Source organism: Nerophis ophidion, linkage group LG01 (genome assembly GCF_033978795.1).
Source record: "Nerophis ophidion isolate RoL-2023_Sa linkage group LG01, RoL_Noph_v1.0, whole genome shotgun sequence".
Taxonomy (NCBI): Eukaryota; Metazoa; Chordata; class Actinopteri; order Syngnathiformes; family Syngnathidae; genus Nerophis; species Nerophis ophidion.
The window spans coordinates 55546779-55569067 of NC_084611.1; the positions used below are offsets into that span (position 1 = coordinate 55546779).

The 22289-nt window shown below is 38.5% G+C and overlaps 1 protein-coding gene across 1 annotated transcript in view; it reads right to left on the reverse strand.

The window, feature by feature from the left end:
- Window positions 1-18656, reverse strand: part of neurl1aa (neuralized E3 ubiquitin protein ligase 1Aa) — a 114844-nt gene extending 96188 nt beyond the window's left edge. The window contains exon 1 of the mRNA XM_061907849.1: window positions 18441-18656. Within this exon, the coding sequence (XP_061763833.1) occupies window positions 18441-18648 (208 nt within the window). The 5' untranslated portion in view covers window positions 18649-18656. The remainder of the gene's footprint in view (window positions 1-18440) is intronic.
- Between the last annotated feature and the right edge of the window lie 3633 nt (window positions 18657-22289).

A 22289-nucleotide genomic window follows, 5' to 3' on the forward strand; every position in this document is an offset into this window, starting at 1 on the left:
CGACCCCGAAAGGGAATAAGCGGTACAAAATGGATGGATGGATGGATGGATATATATATATATATATATATATATATATATATATATATATATATATATATAGTCTGGCCCACTTGGGAGATTTTTTCTTCATGCGGCCCCCGATATAAAAGGAATTTGACACCCCTGCTCTACACAATAGCAACAGTCTGCTGTTAATCAATCAATCAATCAATTAATGTTTACTTATATTGCCCTAAATCACAACAGTCTCAAAGGGCTGCACATGCCATAACGACATCCTCGGCTCAGATCCCACATCAGCGCATCAAACTCAACCCAATGGGACAATGAGAAACCTTGGAGGGGACCGCAAATGTGGTGACCTCCCGCCCGTCTAGGCGACCGGTGCAATAAAGACATACTGCAAAAAAGATACTCAAAGATCAGCACTCAGATAATTTGAGCAATTTTATTCAAAATGTTAGTTGCTCTCCCAAGTTTTAAACTCAACTTGGGTGCTAGCCTAGTGTCATTTTTTACCTAGCCGGTTGAATAGCCCTGCACTAAGACGTCCATTATTTTATCATTACAATTTGACTTAGTGTTGATTGAAGCTATTTATTGTCTGTGCTCGTTGAGAGCACACAGTATTTATTTTGTGTTGCCATGTGGTTTTGCACACTTTCTTAACCACATTTTAAAGCAGGGCTGGGCAAATATTTTACTCGGGGGCCCAGATTTAGATAAAAAAAAAGTGTGCCTGAGGGCCGTTAGGTCTATTTTTAGGAACACTAATACAAAACCTCACAATAATGATTAAAAGCTAAAAACCTTATGACAGACCGCCTTAAAAAAACTTAATGGAATTTTACATTTTTTTTACTGAATGAGACATCCAGAATGTACGTGAAAATTAAGAATGTGGGATTTACAATATTAACTATGAATGATAAAACACTGAATATTGACAACATATTTTACAATCAACCGAAACACAACTAAAATGCAACAAACATTGAAAAAAAAACCCTACAATCTGAGATATCTCATACTGACCATAGTAAGTTATTAGATGATCATAGTAACAAAGAGATGACCATAGTAACTAGTATATGATGCAGATTCCAAGCATTGAAAGACTTAGTATTGTCAGGGTGTGTTGTTGACGAACCCCAAGATGCAGAGAAGGCAGGCTTTGTCCAGGAACACATGATTTAATGCTCAAAATAAAAGGTAAAAAACAAACCAGGAACTAGGTATAGCCAAAACTGAAAACAGGAACCAGCAAACAGAAAAGCTGGAAACAGCTAATGGCTAACAAGAAAACACGAAACAAAAGAGCTAGGAGAAAGCAAACTAGAAATAGCTAACAGGAACAGCTTATCGCTACGACGACAGCAACAAGGACAAGTAGTAGCACGACAGGTAGTAGCTGTAACGATATAGAGTATGACAGGTAGTCCACACAGAGTGGAGGACAAAGCAGGTTTAAATAGTAACTGGCAGATTGATACCAGGTGTGGCCAGGTGCCAATCAGCAACAGCTGAGGGGACACAACATTCAGGGAGAATAGCATGAAATAAAGACAAAATAAGAGCGCTGAGAGGAAATAAGACAAACACAGAGGAAAAACTAAAACATGATCAAACTTTCAGGGACAACCTGACAAGTATAGTTAAAGACTTACGGTCATTAGAAAAAATCATAATGGCAGCTACACTTTCCATCTTAAACGTCTAAAACAATTATTTGGGAATGTCCGGCGGGCCAGATTGAAAAGCTCATCGGGCCGCATGCGGCCCCCGAGCCTTAATTTGCCCAGGTCTGTTTTAAAGCATTTTCTCTCTATTTACTGTAGAACAGGCCTGGGCAATTATTTTGACTTGGGGGGCTAAACTTAGAGAAAAAAATGTGTCTGGGGGCCGAAAACTAATACAAAACCTCAGAATAAAGCTAAAAAAATTATGCCAGACCACCTTGAAAACAGAATGGAATTGTATTGTTTTCTATGAACGATAAAACTCTGAATATTGAGAACATATGAACGTCACACCCGCTCTCAATCGACATATTTTACAATCAAGCCAAATGCAACAAAAATGCAACAAACACAGCGAAAACACATCTACACTCTGATATATGTGACATATCACTAAGCTGTAGAACTTTCTTGTAAAAATCTCCTTCCACGTCTGTACGGTAGACGGGTATTACCATAGTACAGCGATACTTATAAATCAAATTCGGTACCATACCGCCTCTGAAAATTACCGGCCCGCCACACCCTAAGATTTTTTGTTACAATATAGCCAATAATGCAATTTTTTCTGGTCCCCTTTATTTATAAAAGTATCGAAAAGTATCAAAATAATATTGGTATCAGGACAACACTAGTCACTAAAATATCATGCAAAAGCGCAGATTCCAACCACTGAAATATGTTGTATCGTTCAAGACTTATGGCAATTTTAAACATCACTGCACATCATAATGCCAGCTACGCTTTCCATTTTAAAGATCTAAAAAATAATATTTGGAATGTCCAGTGGGCCAGATTGAAAAGCTTAACGGGCCTTAATTTGCCCAGGTCTGCGGTAGAATCTCAAACCATCTACAAACCCCGTTTCCATAAGAGTTGGGAAATTGTGTCAGATGTAAATATAAACGGAATACAATGATTTGCAAACCATTTTCAACCCATACTCAGTTGAATATGCTACAAAGACAACATCTTTGATGTCCAAACTGATAAACATTTTTTTTTGTGCAAATAATCATTAACTTTAGAATTTGATGCCAGCAAAACGTGACCAAGAAGTTGGGAAAGGTGGCAATAAAATCTGATAAAGTTGAGGAATGCTCATCAAACACTTATTTGGAACATCCCACAGGTGTGCAGGCTTAATTGGGAACAGGCTGAACCCGAGCCCGAAGCCAAGACAAAGAGACTTAAAAACTCTACCCTGCACACTTCAATTAAGCTGTATAATGACAATATCTAATTAAATAAGTAATACAGTCATATACCAGAATACTAATAGTTTCCATGCTGCTGCTGCCCTGAAAATATTTTTTCTATATAAAATATTGTCTGTTCTTTTCCTTTTATTTTCTATATAGGGCTGGGCGATATTGGCTTTTATTATTATCGCAATATTTTTATGCCATGGCCTTGAATGAACACTTGATACATATAATCACAGCAGTATGATGATTCTATGTGTCTACATTAAAACATTATTCTTCATACTGCATTAATATATGCTACTTTTAAACTTGCATGCAGAGAGGGAAATCACAACTAAGTCAATTGACCAAAACTGTATTTATCAAATACTCTTCATTCTCTCACGAGTGACTTTTTAAAGGAAAGAACACATTATTGTGTGTTGATACCTTTTTGTAGTAACACTTCTGCTGCATACTTTGCATTGATTGATTGAAACTTTTATTAGTAGATTGCACAGTACAGTACATATTCCGTACAATTGACCACTAAATGGTAACACCCGAATAAGTTTTTGAACTTGTTTAGGTCGGGGTCCACGTTAATCAATTCATGGTACAAATATATACTATCAGCATAATACATAGGTTAATCATCATAGTATATACATTGAACAGCATGTTGCTGTTGTCTGCTGAATGTCTTTGCACTTGAAGCCAAACCACCGCCAGATGATGGACCCCCTGCTCTTTATTTTGGGCATTTTTGTTCTTCCTCCATTTGTGATAAGTTTCGCACCATCTCGCTCGACCTGCCTCAGCTAACGTTAGTCATGCTGTTACCTCTCTGGTCGGCGAGCGCTATGACGCTAGACTCGCGAGAGTATGTGACGTATGTAAGAAGGCGGGCTTGTTTTCCGTGTCTGTCAGAATGAGAGATGAGGAGGAGTGACAAACGCTTGTTGTGTAAGTCCCGCAGCTAAAAGCAACTCGACCTGCCTCAGCTAACGTTAGCCATGCTAACGTTAGCTCTCGGCGAGAGCATATGACGCTAGACGCGCGACAGTATGTGACATATGTAAGAAGGCGGGCTTATGTCACGTCTCTGTGAGAAGGACAGACGAGAAGGAGAGAGAAACGCCAGTAATGTAATGCACGCAGCTTAAAGCAACTGTGTGAGAACATATAATCGAATATTACGATATAGTCATTTTCTTTATCGCACATAGACAAACCTGCGATATATCGTATATATCCTGCCCCGCCTGTAGTCCAAACCTGTCTCCCATCGAAAATGTGTGGTGCATTATGAAGCGTAAAATACGACAGCGGAGACCGGACTGCTGAACGACTGAAGCTCTACATAAAACAAGAATGGGAAAGAATTCAACAATTAGTTTCCTCAGTTCCCAACCGTTTATTGAGGATGTCGTTGTGGTTTGTGCAGCCCTTTGAGACACTTGTGAGTTAGGGCTATATAAATAAACATTGATTGATTGATTGAGTGTTTTTAAAAGAAAAGGTGATGTAACACAGTGGTGAACATGCCCTTTCCCAACTACTTTGGCACGTGTTGCAGTCATGAAATTCTAAGTTATTATTTGCAACAACAAAAAAAAAAGTTTATTAGTTTGAACATCAAACATCTTGTCTTTGTAGCATATTCAACGGAATATGGGTTGAAAATGATTTGCAAATCATTGTATTCCGTTCATATTTACATCTAACACAATTTCCCAACTCATATGGAATCGGGGTTTGTACGTACATTTTTTATTTATTTTTAATGCTAGGACTAGGAGTTACTTGGTTTGTCCATAAACTTGGCATTTATACGGCGAACCGAGCTGTTTTAAAATGAAGCCAGACGCTAGATGAAATCGGTCTAAGCAGCCTCAGACACTGGCCTACATTCAGTCAATCGAGAGCGCAGAATTACAGCTCCCACACACCGGCAGACACACACTTATGTAACAAACTCAGCAAACAACACTTATCATGTGTTCTGGTACCTCACACCTGAGAACCACCCGCAGAGGTGCAATACTGGAAAGCGAAACCTGTCGGAGAATAAAAAACTGGCATTTTCCTGCCATTTGTAAGTGCATGAAAAAAAGTGTATAATTAGGGACATATCATTTTTTTTGTGGTCTACATCAGTGTTTGTCGGGTGTGCCGTGGGAAATTATGCAATTTCACCCATTTCAGCTAAAAATATTTTTTGCAAACCAGTAGTTATAATCTGCAAATAATGTGCCGTTGTTGAGTGTCAGTGTTGTCTAGAGCTCGGCAGAGTCACCATGTTATACTTTTCCATATCAGTAGGTGGCAAGTAGCTAATATCATAGATGTCCATGTCGGGAACATGGTTTGTCGTGATCACAATATGCAGACGACAGCTTGAACCACAAATAAACCAAAGGCGATTGCCGCTAAAAAAACCTATGGAAAACAAAACCAAAACTGACCTGGCTGCAAATGCAAAGTAAACAAAAACAAAATGCTGGATGAAAGCAAAGACTTACAGCATGTGGAGCAGAGACGGCGTCCACAAAGTACATCCGAACATGACAATTACAATCAACAATGTCCCCACAAAGAAGGATAGCGTCCGCACAACTTGTTTGCTAAAACAAAGCCAGTGCGGGGAATATTTCTCAAAGGAAGACATGGAACTGCTACAGGAAAATACCTAGAAAAACGAAAAGCCACCAAAATAGGAGCGCAAGATAAGAAGTAAATCACTACACACAGGAAATCACCAAAAGACTCAAAATAAGTCATCGCGTGATGTGACAGGTAGTGATAGAACTTTGAGACAAGAGCTATAGTGATGCATGGTTGGTTATGGCGTTTTTTTATGTTTTCTGAGAAATGTTAATGTTTTTTGATAAATATTGTTCTTCAACAACTTGCTCAGGCATTTGTTCACAAAAAGGTTACCCTCACCCCATCCTTGTTTGTGAACAACTGAGCATTTCATGGATTCTGCTTTTATACCCAATCATGGCACCCACCAAACATGATCCGGACCACGGATGACAAAAAAGCTCTGTATGCACAAAAAAATCCTCATTTGAATAAGGCAATCTGCATCACTTTCCAAATGCACACGCAGGCTTAGTCGATCAGGAGCAACACGTCCACTCATAGTACACGCTATTTTATTTTTTGCGCACACTGTTTAGTGCGTGGCATTTAGATCTTTGCAAATCAGAACCGAAGGCTTTTGCAAAGACAGAAATGGTTTTAGGAAGTCGCTCAGTTTGTAGGATATGTAAAATACTATGGCATTGGATTTAAACTGGACATGTATACTGTGTATACGTACATAATTTATCCATTTTGTATATGCATGTTACAGATTATACATCTTTTATTATTGAATGTATCAAATGTGATGAATATTTAATGGACCACAATGAAACAAGCCTTTTGGATTTTTGTGCCATCGGTTTTCCTTTTTTCAAGTATTACATGGATTCAATTCTTTAAGATGTCAATAAACTAATCAGTCAATCAATCAATACGTCCGCCCAGGCAAAGCAGCTTTAATGGAGAAGCATCACAAAGTAGGAGTCACTTACTCATTTGATGCATACTACCAAAGTGCTGTTGATTAAAATGAGACGAATATTTGTCAGTGTTGGCGCAACAATGGAGGTACAATGTGATGTGAGCTGAATAAACGGAGTCAGCACGCTGGCTTCAAAAGACAAGTTAATTAGTTAGTTGGTTTAATTAAACGCCCTACACCTCGGACGCTGATAAAAAAAAAACACTGGTCGTTTTTTACAACAAAGGTGCTGTTTGCAACTTCTTCACAGTAACATTTAAAAAAAAAAAAGATCTAACAAGAATACTACCGATACCAATAGTGGTTTAACAGAACACCAAACAAGAATGACAAACACCTTTCGGGAGAACACATAAACAACATAAACACAACAGAACAAATACCCAGAACCCCTTGCAGCACTAACTCTTCCGGGATGCCACATTATACACCCCATTTAGCACCTATACCCCCCACCATGTCTACTTACAACCCATACAAAATTAGTCCAAGAGAAGCAACAAATAATTTGCTGTCATGTTGTTAAAATATACATTCAATTACAGCTAACGCTAGCTATCCAAATTGCTATTATTAGCCAACAACACCTACAGCTAATGCGCGTGCATGTGGTACGTACGTACGTCATTACATACGAGAAGCCAAATAGGGATGGGATATACTGTGTAAAATACATTGGAAAGTTTGCGCCCTCTAGGCTAGTGTTTTTCAACCACTGTTAGTGTGCCGTGGAAAATCATCTAATTTCACCTAATTGGGTTAAAAATATTTTTTGCAAACCAGTAATTATATTCTGAAAATGATGTGTTGTTGTTGAGTGACTGTGCTGTTTAGAGCTCGGCAGAGTAACCGTGTACTACTCTTCCATTTCAGTAGGTGGCAGTCGGTAGCTAATTGCTTTGTAGATGTCGGAAACAGCGGGAGGCAGTGTGCAGGTAAAAAGGTGTCTAATGCTTAAACCAAGAATAAAAAAAAGGTGAGTGCCCCTAAGCAAAGGCATTGAATCTTAGGGATGGCTAAGCAGAACGAAACTAAGACTGAACTGGCTACAAAGTAAAGAAAAACAGAATGCTGGACGACAGCAAAGACTTACTGTGGAGCAAAGACGTCGTCCCCAAAGTACATCCGAACATGACATGAAAATCAACAATGTCCCCACAAAGATTGCTAAAACAAAGTAGATGCGGGAAATATCGCTCGAAGGAAGACATGCAACTGCTACAGGAAAATACCAAATAAAGAGAAAAAGACACCAAAGTAGGAACGCAGGACAAGAAGTAAAACACTACACAGGAAAATAGCAATGAACTCCAAATAAGCCAGGGGGTGATGTGACAGGTGGTGACAGTACACCTATTTGAGACAAGCGCTATAGTGATGCATGCTTGGTTATGCTTTAAAGTCATATCCAACAAATGTGAAAACGACTTTTTACTGTCAACTGAGTTTTTTTGATTTTTGCTGGTGGTGTGCCTTTGGATTTTTTCAATGCAAAAAAATGTACCTTGGCTCACAAAAGGCTGAAAAACACTGACCAAGGCATTTGTGTAAATGTTGCCAACAGTCCCTTTATTGATGTATTTCTATTTCTATGTTGAGAAACAGTAAAAGCAGCAGACAACTCTACTGCTGATTCAACCTAAAGAGATGTTGGTTGCACTTTATTTGTGATATTATTTTAGTTTGATATTACCGTTTTTTCCAGATCATAGGGCGCACCGGATTATACGGCACACTAGCACTACCAATGAATGGTCTATTTTTGATCTGTTTTTATATATAAGGCGCACCAGATTATAGGACGCATAAAAGGAGTCATATTATCAAAAGCTAACCAACTCACCGGCGTCAAAATGTAAACAAACGTCATTGGTGGACCTACACCTAAAATCCACTGTAATGATATCAAGTACAGGCACGTATCTTGTCGATACTACTATGATTACGTCGGTATTTTTTGGCATCACAACATCTTCTTTTGTTATTTTTAAAATTCCTGTTATGTTTCCGGACCATAGGGCGCACCGGATTATAAGGTGCTCTGCCGATGAATGGTCTATTCTTAATCAGTTTTCGTATACAAGGCGCACCGGATTATAGGACGCATTAAAGGAATCATATTATAAAAGCTAAATGTAGCATCAAAATGTAAACAAACACCGTTGGTGGACCAACACCTGACATCTACTCTAATGATATCAAGTACAGGCACGTATCTTGTCGATACTACTATGATTATGTCGGTATTTTTTGGCATCACAACATCTTTGGTTTTTTAAAAATTCATGTCATGTTTCCGGACCATAGGGCACACCGGATTATAAAGTGCACTGCCGATGAATGGTCTATTCTTAATCTGTTTTCGTATATAAAGCGCGCCGGATTATAGGGCGCATTAAAGGAGTCATATTATCAAAAGCTAACCTTAGCTCACCGGCATCAAAATGTAAACAAACGCCATTGGTGGACCTACACCTGACATCCACTGTAATGATATCAAGTACAGGCATGTATGTAGTCGATATTACTATGATTATGTCGGTACTTTTTGGCATCACAACATCTTTTATTTTTTTTAAATTTATATTATGTTTCCGGACTATAGGGCGCACCGGATTATAAGGCGCACTAGCACTACCGATGAATGGTCTATTTGTGATCTGTTTTCATATATAAGGCGCAAGAGGACGCATTAAAGGAGTCATATTATCAAAAGCTAACTGTAGCTCACCGGGATCAAAATGTAAACAAAACGCCATTGGTGGACCTACACCTGACATCCACTGTAATGATATCAAGTACAGGCACGTATCTCGTCGATACTACTATAATTACTTCGATATTTTTTGCCATAACAACATCTTTCGTTTTTTTTTTCATTGATATTATGTTTCTGGACCATAGGGCGCACCGGATTATGAGGCGCACTTGCACTACTGATGAATGGTCTATTTTTGATCTCTTTTCATATATAGGGCGCAATAGGACGCATTAAAGGAATCATATTATCAAAAGCAAACTGTAGCTCATCGGCATCAAAATGTAAACAACACGGCATTAGTGGACCTACACCTGACATCCACTGTAATGATATCAAGTACAGGCACGTATCTAGTTGATAATACTATGATTACGTTGATGTTTTTTGGCATCAAAACATCTTCTTTCGTTTTTTTTAAATTCAGTGTGTGTTTACGGACCATAGGATGCACCGGATTATAAGGCGCACTGCCGATGAGCAGTCTATTTTTGATCTGTTTTCATATATAAGGCGCACCGGATTATAGGACGCATTGAAGGAGTCATATTATCAAAAGCTAACTGTAGCTCACCGGCTTCAAAATGTAAACAAACGCCATTGGTGGACCTACACCTGACATCTACTGTAATGATATCAAGTACAAGCAGGTATCTTGTCGATACTACTATTACGTTGATAATTTTTGGCATAACAAAATTTTTTTGTTTTTTTTAATTCATATTAATGTGTACGAAGGTCCTGCAGTCCTGGGTTCAATCCCAGGCTCAAGATCTTTCTGTGTGGAGTTTGCATGTTCTCCCCTTGACTGCGTGGGTTCCCTCCGGGTACTCCGGCTTCCTCCCACTTCCAAAGACATGCACCTGGGGATAGGTTGATTGGCAACACTAAAGTGGCCTTAGTGTGTGAATATGAGTGTGAATGTTGTCTTGTCTATCTTTGTTGGCCCTGCGGTGAGGTGGCGACTTGTCCAGAGTGTACACCGCCTTCCGCCCGATTCTAGCTGAGATAGGAGCCAGCGTCCCCCGCGACCCCAAAAGGGACTAAGCGGTACGAAATGGATGGATGGATGGATAGGTGTACGGACCATAGGGCGCACCGGATTTAAGGTGCACTGCCGATGAATGGTCCAATTTTGATCTGTTTTCGTATATAAGGCGCACCGGATTATAGGCCGCATGAAAGGAGTCATTATCAAAAGCTAATTTAAACTCACCGGCATCAAAATGTAAACAAACGTCATTGGTGAACCTACACCTGACATCTACTGTAATGATATCAAGTATATGCAGGTATCTAGCCGATACTACTATGATTACGTTGATATTTTCTGGCATCACAAGATCTTCTTTTGTTTTTTTTTAAATTCATATTATGTTTCCGGACCATAGGGCGACCCGGTTTATAAGGCGCACCAGCACTACCGATGAATGGTCTATTTTCGATCTGTGTTCATATATAAGGCGCAATAGGACGCATTAAAGGAGTCATATTATCAAACGCTAACTGTAGCTCACCGGCATCAAAATGTAAACAAACGCCATTGGCGGACATACACCTGACATCCACTGTAATGATATCAAGTACAGGCACTTATATTTTCAATACTACTATGATTACGTTGACAAATTTTGGCTTCACAACATCTATTGTTTTTTTAAAATGCATATTATGTTTCTGGACCATAGGGCTCACCGGATTATAAGGTGCACTGCCGATGAATGGTCCAATTTTGATCTGTTTTCGTGTATAAGGTGCACCGGATTATAGGACGCATTAAAGGAGTCATATTATCAAAAGGTAACTGTAGCTCAACGGCATTAAAATGTAAACAAACGCCATTGGTGGACATACACCTGGCATCCACTGTAATGATATCAAGTACAGGCACGTATCTAGTCGATACTACTATGATTAAGTCTATATTTTTTGGCATAATAACATCTTCTTTCGTTTTTTTTTTATTCATATTATGTTTCTGGACCATAGGGCGCACTGGATTATGAGGCGCACTTGCACTACCGATGAATGGTCTATTTTCATATATAAGGCGCAATATGACGCATTAAAGGAGTCATATTATTAAAAAAGCTAACCGTAGCTCACCAGCATCAAAATGTAAACAAACACCATTGGTGGACCTACACCTGACATCCACTGTAATGATATCAAGTACAGGCACGTATCTAGTTGATACAACTATGACTATGTCAATATTTTTTGACGTCAAAACATCTTTCGTTTTTTTTTCATTCATATTATGTTTATAAACTCAGGAAATACATCCCTGGACACATGAGGACTTTGAATGTGACCAATGTATGATCCTTAGGATCGGATTGATACCCAAATTTGCGGTATCATCCAAAACTAATGTAAAGTATCAAACCACAGAAGAAAAAATGATTATTACAGTTTAACAAAAGTGTGGACAGAACATGTTAAAAGAGAAATTAAGCAGATATTGACAGTAAATGAACAAGTAGATCAATAGTTCATTTTCTACCACTTGTCCTTAATAATTTTGACAAAATAATAGAATGGAAAATGACAATATGCTATTGCATATGTCAGCAGACTAAATTAGGAGTGTTTGTTTGTTTACTTACTACTAAAAGACAAGTTGTCTTGTATGCTCACTATTTTATTTAAGCACAAACTTGTAACAATAAACATATGTTCAATGTACCCTCAGATTTTTTGTTAAAATAAAGCCAATAATGCAATTTTTTGTGGTGCCCTTTATTCAGAAAAGTATCAAAAAGTATTGAAATAACTTGGTATTGGTATAATGGTATTGGGACAACATAGTTTTTAATTTTTTCTGAAAAAAATCTGCAATTTACTGAGGTGTTTGACCTCGATCCCACATATCCTTATCTGTCTAATATTCTTAGTCTGTCCTTTAACTAATTGGATCAACGCTGGGGCTTTAATTAGAATGCTCAGGTGGTGTAAACTTACAGACGCTGCAAGAGCAGTAGGTGGCTTCATCTAGGCATACTAAAATAGAACTGTTAATTGTTACAATAATTCTCCGGGAGAATGTAGGACAGGACTGGAATCATGTGTGTGTGCTATTGATAGTGTTATTATCACGTCATATAGGGTGAGCTGTATATGGTCTATGTTTATACTGCAATTCATGACAAATTTGTGCTTTGTTTTTAATCTGTGCTATTTGTATTTACACTGTATGAGAACAAATTTGAAACCTCATTATACTGTTGGCTAAGTTTTATATTCATAAATGTACATTTTTCAATACCTGACCTGTTTTTTGTGCCTTTAAAAAAAGAATTAGAAATGTACTTTAAAAGGCTTTCTACCTCTAACAACCAAAAAGCCGTGAAAACTATGACGCTGTGCTCGAAATTTGGATTATTTACAGGAATTGTGTGAGCCTTTGGCAGGGGTGAAAAACGTACGGCCCGAGGGCCGGATTTGGCCCGCGAACAGATTTTAACCGGCCCGCGGGATGAGTTTGCTAAGTATAAAAATGTACCTAAAATTTTTTGGAATTAAAGAAACAGCGGTTATAAATGTGTCCACAGGATGTGGCAATAGCAATTATTTTAATCTTTGTAGATGATGTTACATATGTACAAAATCACCACATGATGTGGTTTACTTTAGTTAAAGTCCTACTGAATTTAGATTTTTTTTATTTAAACGGGGATAGTAGGTCCCTTCTATGTGTCATACTTGATCATTTCGCGATATTGCCATATTTTTGCTGTAAGGATTTAGTAGAGAACATCCACGGTAAAGTTTGCAACTTTCGGTGCTAAGACAAATGCCCTGCCTCTACCTGAAGTCGCAGACGATGACGTCGCACGTGTGAGGGCTCCTCACATATTCACATTGTTTTTATGGGAGCCTCCAACAAAAAGTGCTTTTCGGACCGAGAAAACATCAATTTCCCCATTAATTTGAGCGAGGATGAAAGATTCGTGTTTGAGGATATTGATAGCGACGTAATAGAAAAAAAAAAAAAAAGTTTAAAAAAAAACGCGATTGCATTGGGACGGATTCCGATGTTTTTAGACACATTTAGTAGGATAATTCTGGGAAATCCCTTATCTTTCTATTATGTTGCTAATGTTTTAGTGAGTTAAACAGTACCTGATAGTCTGAGGTGTACGTCCACGGGTGTCTTGACGTGCAGTGTCTCAGGGGAGTCGACGGCAGCAATGGACGGGGCAAGCTCAGCTTTTCTCTTGTAAGAAGCGACTTTTTAACCACAATTTTCTCACCGGAACCTGCTGGTTGACATTCCGTCGTGTTTCATGTTCGCTTGACCGCGCTCTGATCCATAGTAAATTTTCACCTCCAGGAATTTTAAACAAGAAATCACCGTGTGTTTGTGTGGCTAAAGGCTTAAGCTTCCCAACTCCATCTTGCTACTTTGACTTCTCCAATATTAATTGAACAAATTGCAAAAGATTCAGCAACACAGTTCTACAAAATACTGTGTAATTATGCCGTTAAAGCAGACGACATTTAGCTGTGTGTGTGTGCGTAGCGCTCATACTTCCTAAAAACCTGTGACGTCTTGCGTACACGTCATCATTACACAACGTTTTCAAGACAAAACTCCCGGGAAATTTAAAATTGCAATTTAGTAAACTAAAAAGGCCGCATTGGCATGTGTTGCAATGTTAATATTTCATCATTGATATATAAACTATCAGACTGCGTGGTGGGTAGTAGTGGGTTTCAGTAGGCCTTTAATGGTTTTAGTACATCAGTCAAGGAAAATGATCAAACCACATAAATAACATACTGTAATTGGATTTTGGTATATTTGATTTATCTTTATGGATTTAAAATTTATCTCAGGATTCTAAGAACATTACTGTCATATTGAGTATAAAAACATTTTTTTTGTGATTGCAAACCTTACAAAAGCACATGTTTCTTGTAAAACTCACAAAGATACATTATTTAAGGCATTTAGACATATTTCATGTTTTGTTTAGGAGTTATGTTTAAGTAACTGCCATATTGACAGTTATACTCCAACATTAACACAATTTATTCAGAAAATATAAATATCTACAAAAGAAGTATATATACTATTAACCACAAACGGTAATTGAAAACAAAACAACAACATTATGAGTCGTACAATTCCAAAATGTGCTCGTTCTATTTTTAAACAAAGAAAACAATATGAAGTTGTCTTTATTTTTAAGTTTTCATGTATAAATATATATAAATAACGACAAATAAAGTACATATACTATCAACCACAACAGGTAATTGTAAAAAAAAAACATAAAAAAAAACGTTATGATTTGTACTATTTAAGAATGTGCTCGTTCTATTTTTAAACAAAGAAAACAATCTGAAGTTGTCTTTTTTTTTAAGTTATCGTGCAGTGATCTTAACAGTCCGGCCCACTTGGGAGTAGATTTTTCTTTATGTGGCCCCCCCATCTAAAATGACTTTGACACCACAGAAAAATTCATCTCAGGATTCTAAGAACATTGCTGTCATATTGAGTAAAAAAATAACTATTTTTTGTATTTCCAAACCTTACAAAAGCATATGTTTCTAATAAAACTCACAAATATACATTATTCAAGGCATTATTAGAAATATTGCATGTTTTGTTTAGAGTTTATCATCCAACATTATCACTTTATTTATTCAGAAAATATAAATATCGACAAAATTAAGTACATATACATACTATTAACCACAACAGGTAATTGAAAACAAAAAAACAAAAAACAACATTATGATTCGTACAATTTCAGAATGTGCTCGTTAGATTGTTCTCCATGTGGCCCCGATCTAAAATGAGTTTGACATCCCAGAAAAATGGATCTCGGGACTCTAAGAACATTACAAAAACAAATGTTTGTGTTTGCAAACCTTGCAATAGCATATGTTTCTAGTAAAACTCAACAAGATACATTATTTAAGGCCTTATTAGACATATTGCAGGTTTTGTTTCGGAGTTACATTTAAATAACTGTCATATAATATCCATTGCAGTTATATTGTAATATTTTTCTATTTTGTTTCCATTTATACCCCCATTATTTACTTTTTAAATTCGATCTCAATTATGTACACTGCTGCTGGGAATTTAATTTCCTTGAGGAAACTCTTCTGACGGAATCAATAAAGTACTATCTATCTATCTATCTATCTATCTATCTATCTATCTATCTATCTATCTATCTATCTATCTATCTATCTATCTATCTATATTGAGTATGACAGTTATACTCCATCATTATTACATCATTTATTCAGAACATATTAATATCGACAAATACAGTATATACACTATTAACCACAACAGGTAATTGAAAACGAAAAACTAAAATATGATAACATTATGGTTCGTACAATTTCAGAATGTCCATCCATTCATTTTCAACCGCTTGTCCCGCTCGGGGTCACGGACAATTTCTGAAGTGTTTGTTGTATTTTTAAAAAAAGAAAACCATCTGAAGTCATCTTTATTTTTAAGTTATCGTGCCATGATTTTGCCAGTCCGGCCCCACTTGGGAGTAGATTTTTCTCCATGTGGCCCTCCGATCTAAAATGAGTTTGACACCCCTGAAAAATGAATCTCAGGATTCTATGAACAATACTGTCATATTGAGTATAAAAACTATTTTTAGCGATTGCAAACCTTACAAAAGCATATGTTTCTGGTAAAACTCACAAAGAAACATTATTTAAGGCATTAAATGCATGTTTTGTTTAGGAGTTAAGTTTAAATAACTGACAAATTGAGTATGACAGTTATACTCCAACATTATCACATAATTTATTCAGAATATATAAATATCAACAAATGAAGTATATATACTATTAACCACAAAAGGTACTTGAAATCAAAAAACAAAAAAAACATATTTTGATATGTATAATTTTCGATTGTGCGCGTTCTATGTTTAAACAAAGAAAAATATCTGAAGTCGCCTTTATTTTTAAGTTATCATGTATATGTATAAATAGCGACAAATAAAGTACATACCGTATTTCCTTAAATTGCCGCAGGGCATATAGTATGCGCCTGCCTTGAATTACTGCCGGGTCAAACTCGCTTTGCAAAATAATTAGCGCATGCTTATAGTATTAGCGCTTGGTCAAACTCGTGACGTCACGAGTGACACTTCCCCTGTCATCATTTTCAGAATGGAAGAGGCTGATTTCAATACCGGTAATTTGAAATCGCATAAAGTGAAGAAGATAAAGAGCTACTCAGTAGGAATTAAGGTCCAAGCTTACATCACACTCAAATTTTTACTGCATGCCTTTGGTAAGTGCCGGACTGAGAAGAGGTTTTAAAATAATTAGCGCATGCTTACTTTTACCGCATGCCTTTGGTAAGCGCAGGAGTGAGAAGAGGTTTTAAATTAATTAGCGCCCCGGCGGCAATTCAAGGAAATACGGTATACTATTAACCACAACAGGTAATTGAAAACAAAAAAAACAACATTATGATTCGTACAATTTCAGAATGTGCTTGTTCTATTCTTAAACAACGAAAACAAATCTGAAGTAGTCTTTATTTTGAAGTTATCATGTATATGTATAAATAGCGACAAATAAAGTACATACCATATTTCCTTGAATTGCCGCAGGGCATATAGTATGCGCCAGCCTTGAATTACTGCCGGGTGAAACTCGGCAGTAATCAATGGTGTGGTCAAGAATCCTGAACACTTCTGTTATGCTGAGGAGACCAAAGTGGCGTGGGAGGAAGGAAAAGTTCCTCCCACGCCACTTTGACACTTCCCGTCATCATTTTCAAAATGGAGGAGGCTGATTTCAATACCGGTAATTTGAAATCGCATAAAGGGAAGAAGATTAAGAGGTACTCAGTAGGAATTAAGGTCCAAGCTTACATTACACTCAAATTTTTACTGCATGCCTTTGGTAAGTGCCGGAGTGAGAAGAGGTTTTAAAATAATTAGCGCATGCTTACTTTTACCGCATGCCTTTGGTAAGCACAGGAGTGAGAAGAGGTTTTAAATTAATTAGCGCCCCGGCAGCAATTCAAGGAAATACAGTATACTATTAACCACAACAGGTAATGGAAAACAAAAAAAACAACATTATGATTCGTACAATTTAACAATGTGCTCGTTCTATTCTTAAACAACGAAAAAAATCTGAAGTCGTCTTTATTTTGAAGTTATCATGTATATGTATAAATAGCGACAAATAAAGTACATACCGTATTTCCTTGAATTGCCGCAGGGCATATAGTATGCGCCTGCCTTGAATTACTGCCGGGTGAAACTCGGCAGTAATCAATGGTGTGGTCAAGAATCCTGAACACTTCTGTTATGCTGAGGAGACCAAAGTGGCGTGGGAGGAGGGAAAAGTTCCTCCCACGCCACTTTGACACTTCCCCTGTCATCATTTTCAAAATGGAGGAGGCTGATTTCAATACCGGTAATTTGAAATCGCATAAAGGGAAGAAGATTAAGAGCTACTCAGTAGGAATTAAGGTCCACGCTTACATTACACTCAGATTTTTACTGCATGCCTTTGGTAAGTGCCGGAGTGAGAAGAGGTTTAAAATTAATTAGCGCCCCAGCGGCAATTCAAGGAAATACGGTATATTATTAACCACAACAGGTAATTAAAAAAAAAAACAACAACATTATGATTCGTACAATTTCAGAATGTGCTCGTTCTATTTTTTAAACAAAGAAAACAATCTGAAGTCGACTTTATTTTTAAGTTATCGTGCAGTGATTTTACCAGTCTGGCCCACTTGCCAGTAGATTTTTCTCCATGTGGCCCCCGGACCTAAAATGAGTTGGACACCCCTGATCTAAGCACACTGAAATAGAACTGTTAATTGTTACAATAACTCCTCTTAAGGAGAATATAGGACAGTACTCCTGATTCCAGTACTGTCCTATATTCTCGTGTGTGTTCTATTAGTAGTGTTATTGTCACGTCATAAAGGGGCGAAGCTGTATGTTTAAAATGCAACACACATCATCGTATATATTGTTTCACACAGACACTTTCAAGTGGCCCCACGTCACAATAAAGACAATGTCGCCATTAAGGTAAGCCATGGATCAACACTGCCGGGCCACCATTATTAGCTTATTCGCGGTTGCACCTGGTAGCAAAGCGTCATATCGAAGACTACCACGATGTTAGCGTTCGAATCCATTTCTTACCGTATAATGCATTTCGCGTTATCTGCCCACCCATTTCTGTCTTCCTCGGAGACGCTTTATCGTGTATCACAGAGATGCTCTCTCCGGCGACATGATTCCATCCAAAGGTAAGCTGAGCGCCGCCTCCCCTCCTCGACCACTCTCGCAGCAGTGACGCGCGCCCCCGGGCGACCCGAAACCCGGCTTGAAAGCGTAGCTCCGCGGCCATGACGACGGCCGCCCCCCTCCCCTTCATTCAGAGAGCACTTCCCCACGCCCCGAGTCCGTCCGTCACGCATATTAACATAAAGGGTGGAGACTCGAACCTTTTTTAACGCTGTCATTGCCGTCGCTCGCTTAGAGCAGTGTTTTTCAACCACTGTGCCGCGGCACACTAGTCGTGAGATACACTATGGCAGGGGTAGGGGACCTATGGCTCGCGAGCCAGATGTGGCTCTTTTGATGACTGCATCTGGCTCTCGGATAAATCTGAGCTGACATTGTTTAACATGATAAGTAATGAATGATTCCACTTGTAATCACAGTGTTGAAAATAACGTTCAAAATATAAAACATTCTCATGCATTTTTATTCCATCCATCCGTTTTCTACCATACCTGTTCACTGAAATGAGAGCCTGTTTCAGGGTTACAATATTGTTTTATTTTTCAATAAGTCTCTCAGTTGGTTTCCAGCAATTGTATTTGTGTCTTTCGTTCTCGCTCGCGCTCTGGCTCCAGCCCCAACCCCGTCTCTCCTACTGGCTGCTGCTTATAACTGAGCGACAGGTGATTAGATATCAAGGCCCAGGTGGACCATCTACGCACCTGTCGCTGATTTCTAGGCCTGTTCTGGCACACCCCAGTTCGCTCCAGGCCCGCAGGCCACGCCCCCTCCACAGTTAGCTTCAGAATTACAATGTTATTACAAAGAATAAGAGACCTCGTATACCCTAGAAATGTTAGTCTTACTTAAAAATGCACACGTTTAGTTGTGTTCAGTGTTAAGAAAAATATTATATGGCTCTCACGGAAATACTTTTTGAAATATTTGGCTTTTTGGCTCTCTCAGCCAAAAAGGTTCCCGACCCCTGCACTATGGTGTGCCGTGGGAGATTGTTATTTCACCTAATTGGGTCAAAAATATTTTTTGCAAACCAGTAATTACAATCCGCAAATGTGCCGTTGTTGAGTGTCTGCACTGTCAAAATCTCGGCAGCGTAATCGTGTAATACTCTTCCATATCAGTCGGTGGCTGCAGGTAGATAATTGTAGAAGTCAACATGGTTTGTCATGATCACAATATGCAGACGACAGCGGGAGACAGCGTGAAGGAAAGGTATATAACGCTTGAACCAAAAATAAAGAAAAGGCGAGTGCCGCTAAGAAAAGCCATTGAAGCTTCGAGATGGCTATGCAAAATGAAACTAAAACTAAACTGGCTGCAAAGTAAACAAAAACAGAATGCTGGACGACAGCAAAGTCTTACAGCATGTGGAGCAGACGGTGTCCACAAAGTGCATCCATAAATGACATGACAATCAACAATGTCCCCACAAAGAAGGATAGTAACAACTTGCATAGTCTTAAATGCGAAAACAAAGCAGGTGTGGGGAATAGCGCTCAAGGAAGACATTGAACTGCCACAGGAAAATACCAACAAAACAGGAAAAGCCACCAAAAATAGGAGCACAGGACAAGAACTAAAACACTACACACAGGAAAACACCAAAAACTTCAAAATAAGTTACGGTGTGATGTGACAGGTCGTGACAGCACATTTACTTTGAGACAAGAGCTAAAGTATTGCATGGTTTTTTATGATTTGAATTCATATCCAACAATTGTGAGTACTACTTTTTATTGTCAACATCGGCTGCTGAGTTTAACTTTTTTATTTTTTCTGGCGGTGGTGTGCCTCTGGATTTTTTCAATTAAAAAAAAATGTGCCTTGGTTCAGAAAAGGTTGAAAAAGACTGGCTTAGAGAAGTATTTTTCAACCTTTTTTTTTTTTTTTTAACCCAGACACAATTTTTTCGTTAAAGGCCTAGCTACTAAAAGGAGATTTTCTTATTTAAACGGGGATAGCAGGTCCATTCTATGTGTCATACTTGATCATTTCGCGATATTGCCATAATTTTGCTGAAAGGATTTAGTAGAGAACATCGACGATAAAGATTGCAACTTGTGGTCGCTAATAAAAAAGCCTTGCCTGTACCTGACGTAGCAGACGATGTGCGCGTGACGTCACGGGTTGTGGAGCTCCTCACATCCGCACATTGTTTACAATCATGGCCACCAGCAGCGAGGATTAAAGATTCGTGGATGAGGATAGTGAGAGTGAAGGACTAGAAGAAAAAAAAGACAAGGGCAGTGGGAGCGATTCAGATGTTATTAGACACATTTACTAGGATAATTCTGGAAAATCCCTTATCGATTGATTGTGTTACTAGTGTTTTAGTGAGATTATATAGTCATACCTGAAAGTTGGAGGGTTGTGGTGACCGCCAGTGTCTCTGAGGGAAGCCACGGAGGAGCCAAGAAAGTCGCAGATGCCTCTTTGACAGTTGCAGGAGGAACGACACAAGCTCCGCTCATGTTTACGGTAAGAGCCGACTTATTACCAAAATTTTCTCATCGAAACCTGCTGGTGTTGACATGTGGTAGAGAAACATGTTCGCTTGACCCCTCTGTTCTATAGTAAAGTTTCACAACAAACAAAGAAACACCGGCTGTGTTTGTGTTGCTACAGCCGGCTGCAATACACCACTTTCCACCAACATCTTTCTTATTTGTAGTCCCCATTATTAATTGAGCAAATTGCAAAAGATTCAGCAACACAGATGTCCAGAATACGGTGTAATCATGCGATAAAAACAGACTACTTTTAGCCGTGATCGGTGCTGGGAGAACATGTCCGCTACCACCGGTGACGTCACGCGCACGCGTCATCATACGCGTCATTCCGCGACGTTTTCAACAAGACACATCACAGGAAATTTAAAATTGCAATTTAGTAAACTGGCTTCACGGTGGCAGAGGGGTTAGTGCGTCTGCCTCACAATACGAAGGTCCTGCAGTCCTGGGTTCAAATCCAGGCTCGGGATCTTTCTGTGTGGAGTTTGCATGTTCTCCCCGTGAATGCGTGGGTTCCCTCCGGGTACTCCGGCTTCCTCCCACTTCCAAAGACATGCACCTGGGGATAGGTTGATTGGCAACACTTAATTGGCCCTAGTGTGTGAATGTGAGTGTGAATGTTGTCTGTCTAGCTGTGCTGGCCCTGCGATGAGGTGGCGACTTGTCCAGGGTGTACCCCGCCTTCCGCCCGCTTGTAGCTGAGATAGGCGCCAGCACCCCCCGCGACCCCGAAAGGGAATAAGCGGTAGAAAAAGGATGGAATTTAGTAAACTAAACCGGCCGTATTGGCATGTGTTGCAATGTTGATATTTCATCATTGATATTTAAAATATCAGACTGCGTGGTCGGTAGTAGTGGGTTTCAGTAGGCCCACCGCCAGCAGAAATTATTAAAAAATTTAAACTCAGTAGACCAGGGGTGTCCAAACTTTTTCCACTGAGGGCCGCACATGGAAAAATGAAAGCGTGCGGGGGCCGTTTTCATATTTTGTCATTTTCAAACCAGAACAAAATGTATGGATTTTTAATTTTTTTTATTTTACTCAGTCACTAAAATGTTAAAAATAAGTAAAATTATTATTATTTTTATTTAACGCTTACAATAAATCTCCATATCTACTTCAAGTTGATATAAAGTAATACAAAAAAAGGTTTTATAGCTTTTCTATCAAAAACTACTTATTTTTATAGTACTGAAATATGCAGTATTTAGTAATTAAAGCCCTAAAAGATCA